This window comes from Chroicocephalus ridibundus, chromosome 9 (assembly GCF_963924245.1).
Source record: "Chroicocephalus ridibundus chromosome 9, bChrRid1.1, whole genome shotgun sequence".
Lineage (NCBI taxonomy): Eukaryota > Metazoa > Chordata > Aves > Charadriiformes > Laridae > Chroicocephalus > Chroicocephalus ridibundus.
In genome coordinates this window covers 10,262,941-10,285,021 of record NC_086292.1, presented here as the reverse complement: position 1 = coordinate 10,285,021, position 22,081 = coordinate 10,262,941, and the positions used below count along the sequence as shown (strand labels likewise).

At 40.2% G+C, this 22,081-nt stretch overlaps 1 protein-coding gene across 5 annotated transcripts in view; it reads left to right on the top strand.

Moving 5' to 3' along the window:
* The window catches only part of IL1RAPL2 (interleukin 1 receptor accessory protein like 2), a 391,670-nt gene that overhangs the window by 203,186 nt on the left and 166,403 nt on the right, over window positions 1-22,081 (top strand). For all 5 annotated transcript variants that reach the window (XM_063347061.1, XM_063347060.1, XM_063347057.1 and 2 more), the window contains 2 exons: window positions 11,665-11,851; window positions 17,634-17,787. In XM_063347061.1, coding sequence (XP_063203131.1) covers window positions 11,681-11,851; window positions 17,634-17,787 — 325 coding nt within the window. In that variant the 5' untranslated portion in view covers window positions 11,665-11,680. The remainder of the gene's footprint in view (window positions 1-11,664; window positions 11,852-17,633; window positions 17,788-22,081) is intronic.

Below are 22,081 nucleotides of genomic sequence, written 5' to 3'. Positions count from 1 at the left end.
AATCCTGCTTTTCAAGAAGCTGCATTTTCTGGTTGCTCACGGGTGCTTGTAGGATCAAGGCATGAGTACCTTTGAAGCAATTGGAAGGAATTTTTCAGAAGCTGCTTGAAAAGAGTGGGTGTGAGCAGGGGAAGGATAGGCTGATAAGACAATGATTTGGAGATGGATAAAAATTAAATATGTCAGTGAATTCTTTCTTATATAGAATTGTCACTTCAATGATCATAATGTCTGTTTTGCAAATGAACCTGTAATGCTGAATAAAATTAAGGAATATTAGTGCAGCATTAATGAAAGAGATTGCTTCTCCAGACTGAGGAGGTCTGATACCATAATTTAAATATTGTCTCTCCTTTATTAACCAATCAGACATTGTTCCACAGGCAGGTGTGGGGGTGTTTGTATAACAGGAGGAAATTATTGTTGCCTTAAAACTTACTTCTCTCTTCTCACAATACATTTTGTCGTTGACCTGACACTCCGATGCAAACCGAAGTGTGGTATTTTTCTCCAGTGCTAAGCATGGCTGTGACATATTAAAGGGTCTGATTCTGCAGGGACTTATAAAAGAGTGCAGAATTGAGCTGTGTTACCTAATCCATGTGAAATCCATGGATCTGCTTAGTTCTCAGGTGCCTTTTCTGTGTCAAACCAGGGATATTGCTACAGTAAGATCCAGTGACATCCAAAAAAGGGATCCTGACTAACGGATAGACGTGTGTTTCACTCAGTTCCCAGAAAAATGCCGGGACATCCGTGTCGCGACTTTACGGCCCAATATAGAAATGCTGCATTCTGGAGGTCTCTTTGCAGTAAGGTCCTGGACATGCCATTAATCTTCCAGCACCCACCAATGCTACTTTCAGATAAAGCTGTCACCATTTCTATTACAGAGGTTTGATGTTCTGGGATTTTCACATCAGCACTCTGGATCGAAGCATTTTCACTGAAGGATTCAGAGATGAGAGCACCAAAGCCACACATGGAAACTAAAATAGATCTAAATGCACAGGGTAGCCCTAAAGTTCTGAGGGTATAAGACAGTCATTTGCAGATCATGTGCTGCTTTTGCTCTCTGAACAAATACATTTGTTTCTCTGTGTTAAATGCCTCCATTTCTTTAAAGAGGGAACAAGAACTGGGCCTATGTAGATTTTCTTAACCTGGTGAAAAAGAGAAGATGAGCTAGGGAAGAAATCTCATCAAAGCTTAGCAGCACCTTTGCCCTCAGCAAGGGCCTGCTCCTGGAGCCCTTTCTTCTAACTGGGCCCAACTCTGAAATAAACTGAAGTACTGAATAAATGCTTTATAAGCAAGATCAGCAAGAGTAAAACATTAGTGCATATTTGCTGTTAGTTAACTGTTGGTGAAAGAAAACAACCGAATTCCCACAATGTGAATCAGGAGGGTAGAAAGTCTGGGTTTTGTGGGGGTGCAGGGGAAGCAGGAGGTGGAGGTTTATGGTCGCCAGGCTGGCTGACGGAGCTAAGCCTCGATTTTTGTACAAGATGCAGAATAACAAGGGAGTGAGGGCCTTGAATACCTATGAGGAAATAAGCCTGCAGATCTTTAATACTAGCATTTGATGCCAGAAAACTGCCAACAAATCAAGGTAAGAAATCTGCGCATCCTTTTTCCCTTACTTTGTCCCTATCTGCACAGTTCTTAATGGAGAGCAGCATTGCTATGGACATGCACAGAAGAATCAAGCCTTTGCTGAGCCATTGGTGAAATACTGAGATATTACTTTCTGAGCAGTAATAAAATAGACTGATAGTAGATTTTAAGCCTTCAGGCTTCTGAATGTCTGTGGGAGCGCATGACCGGCAAATCAAAATCAGATTTAGACAGCCTGGAGGGGCTGTCAGTAAAACTTCATTTGTGGCATAACCTTTGTGCTCTCGCTTCAGTGAGTGTTAGGAGGAGCTGAGGAACTTGTTTCAAATGCTTACAACCTGGACTGCAGTATGCACCTATCATCCCAGGAAAAGTTGCACCACTTCCTGAGCACTGAAATTCTGACTTCCAAACGAAAGGAAAGAAGAGTTTTTTTCAGGTCCAAACAGAGACCAAACAGGAAAGTTGGACTAAATCGTGATATGAAAAAGTGCAGGGGGAAGGTCACTTTCTATGCAGCCATCTGTCATGGTTCTTACAATACGTGTTTTAATGCAGTTATTAATTTTGTTAGTGGCAATATCTTCTCATTACAGAACGTTTCATGTTCAGGTGCTTTGGCTTTATTCAGTGCTCAACTGTTCATGACAAAGGTGATTTTGTATCTCAAATCCCTTTGAACACAGTGTTGTAGTTCCAGTGTAGTCATAGAATACCTCCTTACATATGCTTCACTAGCAAGTGCTTTTTTTTTTCCCCATAGACTTACTCTGAAAAGATCCAAAGATGATACTTTCTTGTGGGCCAGTGTCTTTAATCATCAGATGTCCAAGAGAAGCACATCTAAGTAGCTGATGGATTACACACCTCATAGTTACCTTTCATACTTGCACGCTGGTACATGATCCGCTTTCATGGCTGTACTGTCCCAGGCATGTCTGTAGAAGGCAGCTAAATTTCACACTTAGAGCAAGTGCATGGATTCAGCATTGCATAGTCTTCCCAGGCTCTGTATGACACTAACATTAAAAGTCACGCATTAAAACTGTGTGACATTTCCCACATTAAAAGTGACTGATTCTGTATAAACAAAATCTCTGTGATATATGGTATTCAATACCTGAATACAGTGTTAGAGTGGATACAATATAAAGTCAGTATGATTCACGCTGAAATAAAATTTAACTTACTGAGATATAATATTTTGGCATTATCAAAATGCAGGGGAAAGTAGAATCAGAATTCTTCTACTTTTCTATCTAAAATTGTGTAAAAACTGATGGTGCTCCTGCAAATCATTTTGATTACATTGTCTTTATTGAGAGAAATCAGTTCTATCTGTTCTTTTGACACTTACACTTGCAGGAAAACAAAGATTTGTTTCTTTTCCCTGGTGATGTGTATATTTCTGCTCACTCACCCTCCTTGTCTAAACCTTTAGAAGAGAAAATACTTATCCTCTGTCTTTCTGAAAGCCAGTGTTTACTGTTGCTGAGAAGCCGCAGGAACAGTCAGGGCTTCAAGGAGAAATGCCCATGTTGCCATGTTGTGGTTGGAGAGCATCCAGCGACTTCCCTGTTGCACCAGCATCCACAAGGATGAGAATATTGTGTATCCTTCAGTTTTCCTAATAGTAAATCCCAGCTTTAGATACCTTTAAAATGACTGGCATTACCTTCTAGTCCTAACAGACTGTCATAGCGAAAGCTCCATGTGCTGCAGTGTATAAGTAACATTTCAGCTCACTGTCACTGGTTGCTCATGGATGAAGTGCCTTCCCTTGTGGGCTTCAGACCTTGCCTGCTGGAGAGAAAGGATGCTAAGTAGAGCGACTGCTTCCTCATGCAGTCAACTTTGCATGCAGGAGACCTATTGCTGAGGTGTTGTTCAGCCCTCAGCCATCTCCTCTCTAACATATTGGGCAGTTTTCATATCCCTTCTGTTCTCCATATAGCAATGGAGGAGAATGTGCTTTACCCAGGTACTACTCCTGTTGAAACCCACATCAAGTAAGCTGTAACTGTAACATGTCAGTAGGCAATGTTGTATATGTCCTGTGAGCAGACAGACAAATGGAAGGTTTCCTGAGGAAATCCATCATGCCCAAAGTGCAAGGTGACAGAACCATAGGGAGTTAAACTGGTATTTGGTAACTGATCCTGGAGGATAATTTCTTCTTTTCTGGCAAACACTTAAGGGAAGACATAGCCAGGAGGACTCAGCTGCAAGACTCAAACAGCTCTCCCTGCGAATGGGCATAAGGGCATTCACTTCATGATTCTTTGTTATAGCATTCGTTGTGTACCCTATGAGATAATAACTGATCCACTGGTTTACGTGCTCAGTTGCCTGTATACAAACTGAGGGGGGCTTGCCTTTCCTCATTGCATCTACAAATAGGACTTACGTGTATGAAGAAGGATGTGCTCCACAGGTTTTGTTCCCAGAGGCAACAAAATCAGTGAGGTTTACCAGTGCAGACAAGTCTGCTGGCTATCCCGAATGCAGCTTTTGTTTTGCATCTTAGATGTCTAATAAAAAAATGCATAGAGGAGTAGGTACACTAATTCACCCACTGTGTGGGTTGGAAGAAATAAAGGGGAAAGTGTTCAGTGCTCTCAGAAACAGGGTATTGCAAATCCATAATTATTGGAAGGGGATTTCTTCATGCTTCCCTGGGAGCAGGTGTCCCTGTGCCTCAGATTTATGTCATTTGTAATGGGGCTTTTCAGTAAGACAGTATAATTTAACAGTAATATCCAGAGTTCTAACAGAAAATTATTAGGAAATAAATGAAAAGGGCTTAGTCATTTGCAGTAGCAAACTTCAGGGCAACTTGCTGCCTTGTAATTCTTAAGGGCAAGGAAGACATTTTCCCTGAGAGCAAACCCAGCCAATTACAGGATTTGTTCTGCTGGAACAGGATGTGCTGAAGCTGATAGAGACCAGATAGTTCATGAATTTAGGTGTGATATGCTGCGATTACTTGGTGTTCTTTTGGCTTCTGCATTTCTTCTATATTCTATTTTATATTTTCATATATTCATTTCTAATAACTAACTTTTTTGAAGACTTTATAAAAAACCCAGCAAGGAACACTGTTGACCCGTGTGATTCAACTTAAATGCTAGATTTTCCCTCCGTGCCTGAGCAGTCCCTGTCGGAATGACTGACTGTTGGTTTGTTGTTTTTCAATTGCTTCTGTCACGATGCAGAGGCCAGCAGGACCAGACCGTGTGTGTGGGAAGGCAACCAGAAAAGAAATATCTCCTCCCGACCCTTAAGCATGTGCAAATCAGGCTGGCTGTCACTTACTATTCTCAGAGAGACTTAAGAAACGTGGTACTAGAGATTATCCCTGAAATTTCAAATCATGGCCTTGCTGTTATGAGCTGTATCACTGACTGTACTAGGCATTTTTGTGTCACGTTTCCCTCTTAATAAGGATGTTAGCTGAAGTCCAACTTTAGATTAAACTTAGATCTAAGCTTTGGTGAGAGAGACCCAACTGTGAGAAACTGTACCCAACTGCCACATCTAAATATCTTTTCTTCTCTGTCCCAGCATCCAGGAAGCCTGAAAATTCCCTAAACAGGGCTAAACTCACAGTGACGAGTACAGGTCTTGCTTTTAAGTGCCTCTGGTGAGAACTATGTTCCTGATGGTTAACTTGAAGAGACATCCCTGGCTATCTGTTTTTCAAGCTGTCATTAATGTGAGCCTTTTAAAATTATGTTTCAGTGACTTGGCTCAGAAGTTCTCTCTTTTGAATAGTGATGGTATAGGCTTTCCTCATTGTAAAACATACGCCTCTGGGACATCTAGTACATTTTAGTCAAGCTCAAATTTTCATCTTGTTTCTGGTGAGTATTGTGTAGTGATTGAATCTTAGGAGAAAGGAAGTACAGAAGGAATAAAAATTCTTAAAGAGTGATGGGTTAGCTCACCACAAATACTTTTTCTTCTTGAAGGGAATGGGGCCTTGAGTGGTACCTCTGTCTGGATTCACAATGCAGGTCTCTGTTGGAGGATCCAAGGAAGTAGAGATAATGAAAGAACATTGGATTTGTAACATTGCACTGTTTTAGCACTTCATTTTCTGAGATCATACTTCCATGATGTTGTCTTCTTTTACTAGTAGGATCTTGAAAACCAGTCAGACATTAAAGGAAAGGTAGCATGGGATTATGATTTTTCCTATCGTGCACAGGAGTTGGTAGTAGAATGAGTAATTCTAACTCATAACAGCAATGAGTAAGCAAAATACAAGACAGGAATGTTTGGAGTTGCGTCAAGGCCAGGTACCACACACGCAAGCTGCAGAAACGCTGCACCTCTTGATCTGTGGTTCAGGGAGCAACTACAGCAGTTGAATGTTCCTCTCTGGGCATTGCTTTCTCACTTGACAAACTGGTAAGAAGAAAAAAATCTAAAAACCTTGAGGGATCTGTGATTTGTAACCTCTGAGAGTGATTTACACCATAAGCAGGAATTCAGTCTTTTCCAGACAATGACCCCAAACACGTAGCAGTGGTAGTCAGTGAGAAATAAGTTAGCACTTAAATGAAACTTTGGAAGAGAAAGTAATAATCCATTTGTTTTTAGGAAAGATGTTACATTTGTGTGATCTGAAAAAAACAATGATAATAAATAACTCATTTTTCTTTAAGAAGATCAACAAACCATGACCTCATTGATCTTAGCAAAACATGCTCAGATACCAATGAAACTGCCTAATAACAATTATGTGAAGTGTGAAATTTAGACAGCAATAAATTTACAAGATTCTCGTGAAGAGAGAGGAAAACAATCAAATGCTCAATTAAGTCTGAAAGCTGATAACATGGCACATTCTTATAGCAGCTGGTGGTGGATCTGGTAGTGCATTAATTGCTGTGGACCTTCAGATGTACAAGGACAGTTGGTTGCTTGAACTCAGAACAAGCAAAGGTGAAGGTCAGGGTTGACCTATACAGTCCTGCAACCAGTATTTCAGTAAGCCAATGAAAATGCCATTGAAAGAGCCAGAGTGTTTAGGTACGTTGGAAGAGATCTAAGTCTGAGCTGTGCTGTTCCCTGAGCACTGCTTTGATAAATAAATACACTTCACAGCTTTTGAATCTACCACCATAGTCTTAGTTCTAAGACCTAAGTCTTAGAATGTAATAAAACCCCTAAAACTTAATGAAAAATGAACCTGGAGGAAAAAAAGTTGCAAATCCTCTTATAGAAATATGCAGTTCAAATTTAGGGATTTTTTTTGATCTAGTAGATATAAAATACTCAGCCACTTTGCTACCTCCTTCCTCTTTATAAGAAAATTGATAAACAGGGGGGAAGGTTCTGTGCATACTAGAGACAAAATTGTTTTACTTGACTCGTTCAGCAAACCACCCTCACTTAGCAGAAAAACAAATGCCAAAAATGTTTGGTTTTTTTTTTTTTTTTTTTTTTTTTTTGCAAAGTTGGAGATACTTCCTCTAATCTGAATTCAGCCTTAGGGCTGATTAATTGTCTTGAATCCAAAACAAGATGAAAAATAATTTAGGGACTGGCACTCCGATTGCAAATGTCCTTCTTATCCGTTTCCTTGTATCTTCCTTTTTTCCCTCTTGTCCTTGCTTCGAAGTCAAGCCAAACTCACAATTTTGCTTGCTTTTGTTTTGAGATCTCTTAAACTCCCTTGGTTTTCCCTGTGGTTTTCTATTGGATTCTAAACTGGCTTCAGTTTGTAGTTCAGAGCCAGTTCCAAGTGGCCTGGGGATTACAAATGCCTTGCCACCAGAACAAAGGGAACTACTTTGTGAACTCTGGCAAAGCTAAACCCTTCTTCACATTTCCAGTCGAGAGAGTAGGCCCAGTTTACAACTAGTCCTTTGAAATAGGGAATTATGAATCTTAGTTTCACTGTGAAAACATAAGACACTTAAATTTTTTTATTTGCACTATGGAGTGTTTTTGTCTTTTTTTCCCTCTTCCTGTTCCCCATATGACCGCTGCTATTTCGTTTAGAAATGAAATCCATTGGAAATCAACTCCCCTGGAAAATGAATAGTTTGGGAACTTTTCAGAAAATACAAATTATTAAAAGACTTGCTTTCAGACTCATGGGCTTAATTCCTTTACATGTGGAAAGTGGGTTGTTTGCAGTCTGCCAGGTTCCTTTGTGTTCCAATATTCTCTACTTATATACAGCTCTTCTTACCTGGCCTCACAGTACCGAGATCACCACCACAAGCCCTCCAGCATCTTCCTCATCCACCTGGAAGATGCTTCCTTTTTATTCCTTTCAGCCACTGATTCTGACAGCAAAACCTGGGTTACCAGCTTTGCTATTGTTATCTGTTGTACTTGTGTTCCAGCTTTCCTCATTAAATACGGTCATACAACCTTTCCAGCCAGTCTGCAAAGTGCTGGCAGCGTTGACCTCCGCCACCAAGCTCCATGACCATGTACTGGAAACAAAAGTAGATCCTCCTTTTTATAATTCATAGGCCACCTGTTTAGCTTTTAAAAGAGGAAAAGCGATAAATGTAGAATTCATGCTAGTCAGTCCCCATACACAGAGGTCCTGAAAATGATTGACAAGGAGTGCTGGATCCCCCCCCAGCACAGCAGCTTTATGGGCTTCCTGAGGGACCTCTGTAGGTGAGTTCCTATCGCCTCAGTGACCTGTGTGGTGGCCAGCACCATAATACTCCTGTCTGTTTACCGAGGTGGTAAAAACAATGCTGTAGTGACCATTGACTGCTTTGTGATCCCCTTCCTGAGTTCTCCCTCAAGCTGTCACCTTCTAGAGGTGACAGCTTGTGCCCCAGGCCCCACAAGGGAGGGAAGACAGTATGTTCCCATGTGCCTGTGAAACCAAATGCACATTTTTCTGCAAATTACAGTTCAAATTACAAGGTTGTTTTTTTCTGTGTAGGAAAATTAACAGGTTCATCTACTAATTCCCGCATAGAATGAACATGGTTGATTCCATGACTAGATTAAAGGAATGCTTCGTTCACTGGAATTCCTGGAGAAGTTGCCCTTTTCTGAATTACCAGCTGTAGCACTAACATGAGTGGGTGGTGAAGAAGCATTCATAAAGCTTTCAAGTCTATTGGTGTTGGCTTAGTGAGGGCTTTCTTCATCGTGAACCTGAATAGATTTATTGTCTCGGTCATGGAGTGTGAACAAAAGTGATAGTGCTCACCAGGCACTTAGTTTTCTCAATTCTACTCAATTCTAATTGTAACTAATGAAAAGCATACTACATTTTTAGGTCGTGTTCCAGGAAGCATTTTAAATAGAAGTAGCCTCCAGCGCTGTTCAAAATGCTATCTAAATAATGCAAGATTGTTAGCAGAAAATACAGCACTGTTAAATAACACCAAGTAATGGACAACTATTCAAAGTCCTTATTCTTGATTAGCCTGGATCATTATTACTGAGCACATGTGACCTTATTTGCACTCAGTAATACTTATAGTCATTCAGAAAAGTTAAATAATCATTACTGATTAGTTGTTATTGATTATACCGAGTGGTTGTATCCATATTTTGTGGATTTTCAGTCCTGTGTTAGGAAGCATTGAAACTTTTCAAAGATGTTTTATTTTCTTCCTACAAAAAAGGTAACCCTTTTCAAAAGCAAGTAGTTTGGGAGAAAGTTGACTTATGTTCCCTCAATCATATAAGTATTTCTGAAAAGCCTACCCAAAATGATGCATTTTTTCAATCCAGAGAACTTTTGTTTCAGATAAAATAACACATTTTGTGCAGTTTGTGAGGATGAGACTTTTTTATAGCCTCTCAACTGAAAAACACCATGGCAGTGTGCAAAGTGAGCCTTTCTGCTCTGAGAGGGGGGACGGAGAAAATATCCACCAATTTTATTACATAAATGTGCAGGTGGTATTTTGAAGAGGAGGGAATAGGAAGGGAGATTTCTGTGGTTCTGCTGAATACGTAAAACTAACGATGCTGAAAACGAGAGGTTTCTGAAGATTGCCTGTTGATTTGCCTTGCAGATACCTCTCGTACCTTGCACAGTGTTTTGTCAGCGCTTGTTTAGTGTGAGGCTTAGTGCTGTGATGAAGTGGCCCTATAGACCATTTTATTTTCTTCCTAACTACAGGCTTGCTTGACGGGGCGACATGTTGAAACGTTGCATAAGAAAAGATTTGTTATGGAGCGTGTTGGATTTTTTTTTTTTTTTAAATTAAAAGCATTGTCATGAGTGGCAAAGCGGCCATATCTCCTGCAAGAGCCCTCGACAGCTGCCTTTGATGGGAGCCACCACCCAGCACATCAGTTTTACTCCAGGCTTTTTTTGGTTGTGGCGCAGTCAGTTAAAATGACAAAGTGATGCATGATGGGAGGAAGAGCCTCATTATGTTGTCTCTTGCGCTTTGTAGTTTGCTTTTAAAGGCCTCTGTTTGCCATCACACCTAATGAAGGGCAGAAGCCAACAGTCTGGGTTGCAGCGATCCTGTGCAAAGCACAAACACTTCACAGTAACGCCACGACAAACACCATTTGGGATTTTTTTATTGTCTGCCTGATAGCTCTGTTAAAGATGCAAGTCTCAAGCAATTTAATTTAATCCTGTTTTCATGATTGTGAGGCAGGGGAGCTGGGCTGTTGCGTTTATTCCACCCTGATATTAAGACAGACTTAGGTGTAGCTTGCAATCCACTCGCCTGGATTTAACTCTGTCAGGATTCTTTGGTGATACAGCAGGCAATGGTTTGAAGCGCTAAGGGATTACCTTTAACAAGATTTTAAGGCCAAAATGTCTGTGTAACCACCAGTATGACTTCTTGCCTATCTGCCCTGGGTGCGGGTGCCCGGGGCTGCAGGGTCCCCTCTGAGGAGAGCCGAGGCGCTGCCCCGCCCCGGACACGGCCGGTTCCAGCTGGTTCCGGCCGGTTCCAGCGGCCCCAGCGGCGGGCAGAGCTGAGCCCCTCAGCCGGGCTGGCGGCGCCTCGGGGAAAGCCCGTTTGAGAAAGGGCAAAACGCTGCCGGGCAGCGGGGGGTGAGGGGAAAGGTGTGAGAAACAGCCCTGGGCACCGCGGGCCGGGCGGGGAGGGGGCGCTCCAGGCCCCAGCAGAGACTCCCCTGCGGCCGTGGAGGGACCCCCGGGGAGCGGGCTTTCCTGACGGGACGGCAGCCATGGAGGGCGGGGCTGGAGCAGGGGGTCGTGTGAGGAGGAAGGGGCGGCAGAGAGGACAGTTATGGACAGATCGCAACCCTCCATCCCCACCCTCTGCACCGCTCGGGGCTGGGGGAGGTAGAGGAGTTAAAAAAAAGGAGGTGAGAGGAATGTGTTTTAGCTTTTTTGTCTTTCTCACTATCCAAATGTTTTTTAATTTGCAGTCAGTTAAAATTATTTTTTTCAAGTCAAATCTGTTTTGCCTATGACGGTAATCAGTAAGTGATCGCATTATCTTTGTCTGAACCCGTGAACTTTTTCATCTTATTTTCTCCTTCCCCTCTTGTTGAGGGGGAGTGAGAGAGCAGCTGGGTGGGCGGCTGGCAGCCAGTCCAGGTCGACCCACCACAGTATCACATGCTGCAGGATTTTATATAGCAGTTCCTTCAGGGGGATGAATTCTTCCTGCATGATGTGCTTTAACATCCAGCGCATAATCCGCTTCTCAAATGTATAGCACTGCATACTGGAGTGAAATCTGAAAGTGGGAGAGAAAGAGGGAGAGTGCGTGTGACACACAGGGGAAATGGAACAGTGTATCCTGACCAACATTTGAGATGCCAACAGGTTTCTGTGTTTGTAGACTTGCAAGCTCTAAAGAGCTGCTGTGCTGGGTTACATCGCTTGTTAACAAAATTTCTACAGGGTTCTTCATAGTAAATCAGAAATGAGCCTTCATGTTTTCTAGTAATTCCTCAGTGTTGGAAATAAGCAGCATGACAGTCACTATTTGAATGTGTCGCTGAAGTGTTTATGAAGATGAGAGCTTAACAAAGAAATTTACTATGCTGAAACAAACATGGTAAAAAGGACGTAGGATAAAAGAAAACATTTTTCTGTCCCTGCAGAAACTCAACGTATTGCATGAAGGTGTCCATGTCCTTGACAGTAGCTGAGAATGAATCTGGGCTTTGCTACAACAGCAAGATCAGATATCTGGAAAAATCAGAAGTCACTAAGAGAAAGACAATCTCCTGTCCTGATATCGAGGATTACAAAACAGCCAGTCAAGAGCCAGATGTGGTGTGGTACAAGGTAACTATTGCTGTCTTATTGCTATTGTGCTGAAACTACACAAAACTTCCACTGTTTTCAGTCTGAGGCCTTTTCTGAGCCTGCAGTGGTTTGTGACTGTTCGGGAGGATGCTCTCCCACTGTCATAAATGCATAGATACAGTATCACAGAAGAAAAACTAAATTACAGACAAAACTACCCAGCATAGGCATTGTCTAGCAGAAATCAGCATCAATGAGGATGTTCTGTGCAGGAGGTCAAGTGGTTTCACTAACAGCAATACCATGTTTCCAAAACACTGTGCCTCTGTACCAGTTTCCACCTTGGTGGGATGTCTCCCTACCTGATGCTGTAGTAGAAAGAAAGGGAGGCAACCTACAATGGAGCAAAAGGTGTATCAGCACCACCAGCTTCAGTATCACACAGAATTGCAGAATCACAGAATTGTAGGGGTTGGAAGGGAACTTCGGAGGTCATCTAGTCCAACCCCCTGCCAAGGCACGTTCACCTAAAGCAGGCTGGACAGGAACGCATCCTGGCGGGTTTTGAATATCTCTGGAAAAGGAGACTCCACAGCCTCTCTGGGCAACCTGTTCCAGTGCTCTGTTACCCTCAAAGTAGTTTTTCCTTGTGTTGAGATGGAATTCTCTGTGTTCTAGCTTGTGCCCGTTGCTCCTTGTCCTGTCACTGTGCACCACTGAGAAGATTCTGTCCCCATCTTCTTGACACCTGCCCTTTAGATATTTATAAGCATTGATAAGATCCCCTCTCAGTCTCAGTAGTGCCACCCAGTTACTTTTTATGAAGTCTGTTGGGTAATTTCACCAAGGCTTGTTAATTTTTACCAAAGTCTGCTGGGTGATTTCGCAGAGATGCTTTTACTTTTGCTGAGGCTCATTGAGTAATTTTACTGAGGTCTGTCAGATACTTTTACTACTCAGCAGGTAACTCCTGTGGCTGTACCTTCTCCAAGGCTTGTCAAGTATTGCACACCACTTTCGGCAGCACATGTGTTGGTAATGTGTTTCTGTAGCTTCCCAAGAAAACAGGAGAATGACTGAAATACGGGTTGTCACGCAAATGTCAGGTACCAAGACCATAGCAAGGTCTGGCAAATTTTACCCATTGTGTGGACTTGGACTAAAATCTGATATAGGAAAAGCCATCAGGTACAAGTTGCTGCAAGAAAAAATGCAGAAAAATAAAGAGCTGAAAGTCAGAGGGAACATTTAGGACAAACTTGGTTCAGGTAATGAAGACAGAAAAACACAAACTAGCTAAATCCTAAATTTTGAGTGCTTGATTTGCCAACCTTAATAACATTCTTTAAATATAGTTATTTTCTGTGAAATAAGTAATATGTGCAGAGCTGCAGATTTTTTTTTCCTCCTTAGCAGGTTGCATCAGAAAAGAGCAATTATAAAAGTTGTCATCTATTTCTATTTTTCACAGAAATCTCACATGTTCTATCTTATAGTAACAAAAAGTGTGCCATAACCCACTGTTAGTGTAAACAAAGTTTTTCTTTCAGCCGTTGAAGCTGTTTCTCTCAGCATATGGGTGGATATCTTCAGTGCTGTTCATATATAAAATATATGCATTCAGTTAAATCTAAAATCTTGGAGAAAAGAGGGTACCAGAGAGAAGCTGTTTCTTGCCCTATCTATCTAGGTATTACTGGACACCAGGTCACGGAAGATCTAAATTTTTTTGCAAGAGCAGACTGGAAAAATAGTCTGTCAGGAATAATCTTAAGCTGTCATGGAGCAGAAATCAGTCTAAGGAAGATGCATGTACAACGCCACATCAACAATACTTTGTGCTGACCAAGAAAGGGAATGGAAGGGTCTTTGTTCGATATGCCCACACATGTTATCTGGATTATGCACACAGTTTGTGTGACACCAGGCTGGAGTGTGACAGCTGACTGATGAGTCATCACAGCAGTGAAACTGAACAGAATTGATGTGGTTGGATGATAACAGTGAGACAATCGAAGTCGAAAACCTTTAGTCTGGCTTGGTAATGAAAACAGACATAAATGGAATAACCTACTACATACACCCCCTTATCCGTAATTAACAGTAAGGTGTTACCAGTTCAGTTCCTAGACAACACTGGATCTGAGTCAGGAAGCTCAGTAATGTGAAACGTCAATATTAATGTTACGCAGAAGGTATATATGTCAGGTTGTCCCTTGAAACTTATTCCTGAAACAGGGTTTTGGAAGAATATTCCAGAGGATATTATGGTACTAACTGTCAATAGAGGTCTGCCTATTCAAAAGAGCATAAGTCCAGTTTCTAGAAAATACATAATTACTTGCATTTCAAAATAATATGATGCATACTGGGGTAACCCCTACAAACTGCACTTTGGGATTTAAGATCATATTGTGTGAGGCAATATGTGTAGCAAAAAGCAGGTCTCTTCTCCTGAAGAACAGTGTAAAGTAATATTCCACTTCAGGATCTGACTCACACTTTCTCAAGAAGACATCTGTTTCCAGTGATAGCACACTGGATCCTCAAGTTTTTCCCCCTCTGCCTTTGTGATTGAGTTTGACGTGTTCATGCAGGTGTAATCAATCAGCCATCTTCTTGTCTAAATCTGCTCCAGAGGCACTGGGGGGCAATTCCTGTTCATTATGATGAAATATTTAGAAAATATTTTTATCTGGGGGAGAGCATAAGCTGTCCAAAATAGAACAGTAGATAAATAAATATCAGGAAGTCCTCAATGTTCCTTCCTTATACCTTTGTCTGAAGAGAGAAATCCTTGTGTTCACAAGAACCTGCCAGTTTGCTGGTGGTTGGGGAGTTTGGATTTACGACCGTTGAAGTAACATCAGACAGGACAGTAATGGTGCAAGCCCACCGTATGGAGGACTCGCCCTGCCTTCCAGAAGGCTTCTCTATGTGGAGGGATTAACGAATCTGAGGCAATAATTGCATCAATTTACAGGGAGTTAACTGTAATTTAAAAATGGTCTTAAAATAATTATGCCTGAATAGATTTCCACATACAGACCAGATAAGTAATAAAACATTTGCTATGAGGATTTCTTTTAACAGTAGTATGAACTTCACTTCTGGCTAGAATTACACTGCATGAAGTATTTATTTTTAAAGATTTCCACAAGTAATGCCATTGATATACGTACAGTGGTGTTAACGCCTCTTAGAACTGTTTTGACAAGAAGTTTAAGGATTTTTTTTAAATAAGTGTATGTGTCAAGGCATGATTGAATGAATGAGATTTAACAGTAAGAGCAGCTTCATGAAAAATCAGCTGGCAGAGGAAAAAGTATATTACATCTAGAATGTGGAGGCTTAATTCATTTCCACCATCAGTTTTCTACTACTGGGTTGAAGGAAGGGCTGTGAAAACAATCAAAACATCAGGTGAAGGACAGGTAGTTGTTATCTACCCTGCAAAAAATATTGTTGAGGTGCTGCCACTTAAATTTCAAGGAAGAGAAAAAGAAGCATAATAGTGTACACCTTAATTATTGGGGAAAAAAGCCCCAAAATATTTAAGATGTCTACGGAGAATACATAGAGTAGAAAAATAAACTTTCAGATTCTCCTAGCAGGTAAATGTGGTGCAAAAGCAGAAAAGACTAATTAATTGGTTAAACAAGCAACAGTTGTACATCTGAACACTTACTTTTTTAGAGAAATTAGCAGACCTGTAGCAAAAAAATCTAGACTGTTTCCACGATATGAAGACAAGTTAGATTTTTTTGTATTGGTTTGTTTCTCGGACATTTTCGTTGCTTAAAATACAAATTGTTATGATTTTCCAGCTTCTCCACTTTTTTGCTTTTAGTTTTGTGGATTGAACTATTCTGTGAATAACAAGCAGAATAAAACAGGCATTTTCAACATATGTTTAGAAAGCCTGCATAATCAGTAGAAGAAAAATTAATTAGCTAAAATTTAGGAAAGAAGGAGTTATAAATAATTTTTAATATGAAGTGTTCTAAGTAGATACAAAAAGAAACAATTAGGAAATTAGTGGTACAATTCCAACAGAACAATTCCTCACTGTAAAACCACAATAGCACAAACAATGTTTGTGCTAAATCATTAATCTCTGTAGTAGTAAAGATGTCACCCTTCTTTTTACAAACATGTAGTGTATAAAAATATATCTTCGATCTCTTTGCTCCCATACTTTTAAAAATAAAATAGAGAATATAAAACTGGTAACATATGATAGGGTCTTTCACTGCTGCTCTGAAAGGGTGCATATCTGAAATACGCTTACTTTGAATTCAAAATCTGACCACATTGTAACTGAATTTGGCCTACTAGGGAGAGGGATAAATGCTTCAGTGCTCCATTTTCAAGTGCAAGGCCAGAAGCTCACTGTGCCATTTTTTGATTCCTTTATTATTGTCCTTTAATTTAGAATCTGACATCGTGGATTTGGAATGTGTATGGAGTCCCATAAAAAAAATCGTTTGTGTCATTCTGTCGTCTTGCTGTCATGCAGTATATTTGCATGTCAATGTATATTCTTGTTTGGTTGTTTTCTTAAGAGAACGCTTTGTTCTATTTTCTTTGCTGTGTTTCTGACACTGCTGTTGCAGATGAGCAGAAACTGGGGTGTAGGTCTGGGCTATTTACACGAATCTCTGAAGTTGCTGAGCCTGTTGTAACTAATGTGAGATTGTTAGCTGCAAGGCCAAGCGCCTATTCCGTGTTGCCACCTTGACAGAGGGAATAGAGGGGCATTAAAGGTACGTGGACCCTATGTTGCTTTGTGTGCTCTGGGTACAGAATTAGCCAGAGCCTCCAGAACTGTCAGGAATACTGAGTGGGTTAGAGAACTGACAGGAGTGTGATTTTGTTTGCCGGCAGAACAGGCTTGATGTTAAAGTTATTGAGAGACAATAAATATATAATCTTAAGGTACCATTTTAAAGAGACAATGATCAGGTTGTGCCCATGCTTTTGGTTCAAAATATTCCAGGAGGTATTTGATCATGAGTACCGTTAGTGTGGACGGTGACTGATCTGGCTGCAAGGATACAGTATGTTAGGAAGGGGAGAGCTTCTTCTTTCCCTGTATCACACACTATACAGAAGGACTCAAATGCTGTTCCAGTAGGACCACAATTCGTAGTGATAAACCTAAATCTGCCAAATAACAGCTAAGGTCTGCCTGGGGAAGTCAGTGAGAGTTGCAGGCCATCAGTACCATGCACTCCATCAGAGGACGCACATGGGGGTGATGCTCCAAAGAGCCCAGTGATGGGAAAAGCTGCCAGAGAAGCCAGTGGTGAAAAAAAAGGACCATAAGGAAACCAGGCTTCCTGAATTCTCTTGCTCACAAAACTGCTGCTGTTCTCCCTGTTTTCTTTTGTTGGTAAATGGTTCTAGCCTGAGACTGTGTGTTAAGTTTGCCTTCAGGCTAACTCTTAACAGATGTTGCCCTTACTCCCTTCAAACAGAGATGCATTTTAATGGTCCATCCTAAAGCAGAGGTCTTGGCAGTTGTTGATCATGAAAAAGAGGAGATACTTAACCATTGCTTCAGGGCACCATGTATTAAACACGGCCTATGTGATACAGTGGGAATTACTGAACCTTAAAAACATTTCTCTTTAATTTCTGTCTTCAAATTAATTCAAGTTTTAGATCTCTGTGCTCTCTGAAATTGTATTTGAATTTGAAGTGCAAAATATATTGAGATGGTTGTTTACTTACGTATAATACTGAAAATCTGATCAGGCAACACTGTATTATGTCATACAAGCTGGGTAATTTTGGCAATGGATTTTTTTTTCTGCAGGAATGTAAGCCAAAAATGTGGAGAAGCATTGTAATTCAGAAGGGAAATACTCTCTTAATACAAGAGGTCCAGGAAGAAGATGGAGGAAATTATACCTGTGAACTGAAGTTTGAAGGCAAGCTTATACGAAGAACAGTTGAATTGAAAGTTACTGGTATGAATCTTTGTTCTATGCCGATATAAATATAAAGATTTGAAGTAATAAGAAAAAGTGGTTTTCACATGTTTGAATGTGTTTCACATAAATCTATTTGATAGAACTAAGTCCAAACCAAATCCCAATAGCCAAGCAGTCCCAAACTAGAGGAAATTTATATCAAGATCTTATAAAATTACACAGAAGACTACTTCTGCCTTTTGGTGTGTACAAAACCTGGAAATGCTGGTAGCAAAAGCAAAAGGTGGAGCAGACCTAAGTCCTCCCTATACACTGGAAGTATTTCAGACTCCATTTTTGTCTTCAATGCTAAACAGAGAAAAGGTTGACTAAAGCTGCAAAACGGGCTTTTGGTGAGGTTTGTCCTATAATAAAACACAGACAAAAGAATCATCTTGAGTCATTAATATTTTTGACTGACTTTTCCATATTTTTAAGCTTTGATTTACTTTATGATGATCAGCTTCTCTAGTGTAGGGTTTGTCTTTAGTGAAGGCTGTGGCACAACCTTTTCCAAGAATGAAGTTAGGAACATTGGACTGTCAGGGGGAAAGTAACCTGTTTATCAGGAGGTCATACACTGTATGTTTCTGAGTCCATGTAGTAATCTACTAGTCAACAATATTTTTTTGTCTCATTTTGTTAGGTACCAGAAATGAATGTGTAAAAAATATTGCCTACCAATATATTCCCAATCCCTTTCCATTCCACTGTGCAGTATGAAATCTATAATTATTTTGCCTTCAGTGTCTGTGGAACTTCGCACGTGTCTGAAAACAGTTGAGGTTTTTTCAGCCTTTTGCACAAAACCATATAAACAAATTATTAGGTATTTCCCTGTCTGTGTTTTGACATACTGATTAAAATGGGGTGCTACTTAAAGCAATGATAAGTAGAATTCTACTTTCTTGTATCAAACTGAATTAGTCCATATATTTCTAATATGTTCTTGGAATAGAATTCTTCCCTTTGTTTTGAGTGAAATCAATTTTTTTTTCTTATCATTACTCCACATTTTAAATAAGTCCTTTTCCCTGTGTGCCGGATTCATATATCACGTGACTATTGTCCATTTTTGACCACGGGCAGGTCTCTAAAGTATTGATTTGACCTACCTGACCCCAGACCTAAGAAATGAAGATGTAATACTTGCCTTGTGGATAGTTGCTATCCTGGGTAGCATGCTGGTCTTCAACCAGAATATGAACTAAGTTTGACAAAGTGAAAATGAGATGCATCTAATTCAATTCCCCATGATGGATATTCTTTAGATAACAGATATTCTATGCTCTCCCTCTCATCATGACCTTGCTAGAACTCTTCTATTCTCTTCATTATTTGAACAGTGCGGTATATTCATACTTCACAATTTAATGAATTTGTCCTAAACTAACTATAATATGTATTACAGTTAAGTAGGTTATTAAAATGTTTATGACCTGAATTATTAAAAATGTAAATATGGAATATGCAAGTGTTCTCCTTTTTGCAAAATGCTTGATTCTAAAATAAGGATCTTCCCTTTTTTAAAGTTGCATCAAATCTGTTTTTTAGTCCTTTTTGGAGATTGCGGTAGTTATGGAAGTGTCAAGATGAAATAAATGATTTTCATAGGTGAATACAGTATGAGCATCTAAAGAGTGACTTGAAATCAGGATAAATGCGGTGCTGATGTACCAGAAGTTGGAATAACAGAAAGATTCAGGAAAATTTGAAGGTGCAGGATCCAGAAGCACCGTTTTAACTTGCTGCTGGAAAAGGTAATCAGAAGTTAATGATATCCAAGACTAATGCAGCAGCTTTACTGAAGATGTGATCCCACGAGGCAGCCTGGTCAAAGTTATTTGCAGACAAGAGAGCAGTGGTGGACTAAGTGAAGAACGACTGTGTATTTGATATTCATATTAGTGTTGCTTTAGCATTTATTTCAAGTAGGTGCTAGGTGAGACTTTTAATTAGGGGCAGAGCCCTGCTCTTATTATTTAGTTATCCAGCAATTATTTAAGTGAACATAGAAGGTGCTGCCTTAACTTCCTGTGCCAGAGTGTCAGGGCAGTTGCCTGAGCGGCTGTGGCTGTGCGAGGGAACTGCAAGGACAGCATGTTGCATTCTCACTTTTGCAGACCCAAATGGAAGATCTCAGTGGCTTAGTTAAAGGGAGAAGGGGAGTTCCTACTCCCTTTCTTCTTCCTGTGCGAAGTCATGATACTAGATACTAGGAGATAATTTGTAAGGCAAAAAACTTTGTAGTCATAGATGGAAAATGAAAGCCATCAATGTAATGCCTGTCCATGGTAAGACAGACAGAGAGATCTGAGTTTTATTAGTAGATGAGCGGAGCACAAAACAAACAGGTAAAATGGCATTTGTAGAAAGGGGTAGTTGGACTACACATGGAGTACTGTACATGGCTGGCAATGTTATCATACAGCTTTGATGGTTAAGGTACGTGTGAGTATGATTAAGATGATAAAAGGCTTCAGAGGCTATAGCTCTTGGGGTTGTAAGGAAAAGGCTTGCAGCCTAGAATATATTTGAAAAATATTTTGACACAAAGTATTTATAGGGACAAAATCCTGAGCTACAATACAGCACTAATGAGCAGTGCCTATATCTTGGTGTTTGGGTGCATTTCACAATAATTGTCAACAAAACAGCTTTTTCATCACTAGTTCTTCATGGGTTTGTTATATTATACAGACAGATGTGAAACAAGTCTTGTCAGCCTTTTTTGCTGAAGAAACACGACAACAGCGTTATCTCTTAGCAAGTAACATGTAACCCTTCAGTCTACATTAAAAAAAATGTATATATAGCAATATATATGTTATCACTTTGCCTCTTGATAGTTTTGTTGTGGACAGACAAGTGAGATTAGTAACTGTGATCCAGGATTCTAAACCCTAAAAATGTAACAGAAACTCAATTTTTAATCAGATAGTAAATTACAGTGCAGCCACATAGAAAAAATGAACATGCTAATATAAAGTTAAAGATAATCAACAATATCAGAATTTATTAGTTCTTAATACAATTACAGATATTCAGGAATATCAGAAATCATAAGCATTTTAATTAGTATTGTTACATGCCACTGTTTATTGAAGAACAATTACAATGCTCAGATAAAAAGAAAAACGCAAACATAAAAAGTCAAGTTGTTTTTTAAAGGCAATTTAGGCAACCTCCTGCTTTCCCCAGCCCTACCAACTGGTTCACTCTATCTGGTACAGAGCAATGTTTCAATAGCTTTTGGGATGAAAAGGTGTAATTGAGAACAATACCTGCTACGTTTACCTGCTGGTTCAGCGCTCTTTTTTGGTTTTGGAACATTGGTCTGTAAAGAAAGAGGCTTAGAAGAAGATGTAAGCAGATGTACATTGGAGATTGGGGAAAGGGTGGCCCCTCTGAGAAAGGAGCAAGACCTACTGTCATGGGGTGGCCCAGGTGTCCCCTGGTAGATGGGGCTATCTTGCAAGGATGTGCTTTTCCACGGACAGCTGTGCTGGTGGGAGAGTTTGCCTTGTTCTTTCTGCTCCCTGTGAAAAGAGGTGATTTGTGAACTTGTACTGGTGAATTATTTTCCAGTTTGACAGCAGAAGGTGGCCATCTGACCAGCTTCATAAACTGCTGGTGATGAATTGGAGTGACATGCAGGAATTACTGGACCACTCTGTCTGGCAGCCCTGTCCTCCAAGTTTCCTTCAACCTCTACCCTGTCATATTTTTCATAGGCTGCTAAAATGCCTGGCTGTTCCTAAAAGTCATTTATGCAGCAATATTTGTTTTGACCGTCATAAATGACAAATTATTCCACATGGCTACATGAATTGAATGATTCTGCCTGAATTCACTCTTTGCTCATAGCTTTTCAATTAAATTCTTTCAAATCTCATTACATTGCTCACTTTTCAAATTACACCTGCTGCTCTTGCTAGATTTTGTTTGTGTGTTTGGGACCCCTTTATTAGCACAAGTAGTTTATGGTGATTTGCTATTGTTAAGGCAAGGGGGTGAATTGGATTTAAAAGTGCAAATGATTAGTCATGCTCTCCAGCAGATCTAGGGACATACAAAGACAAGCTACCACAGTGTTAAGTGAGGACGTGAGCTAAAAGTATGTCCACTATTTGGTGGTAGTTGCTTTTCTGCACAGTTTTAGTCCTCTGTAAACTGAGTATGCTATTTTACATTATTTGTAGTGGAGTCTAGTCACACATTGGCAGGAATCAATGGGTGTTGATCAGTACAAATTTACACCTGCAGTAATCTGTAAGTGCACTCTAAGCTT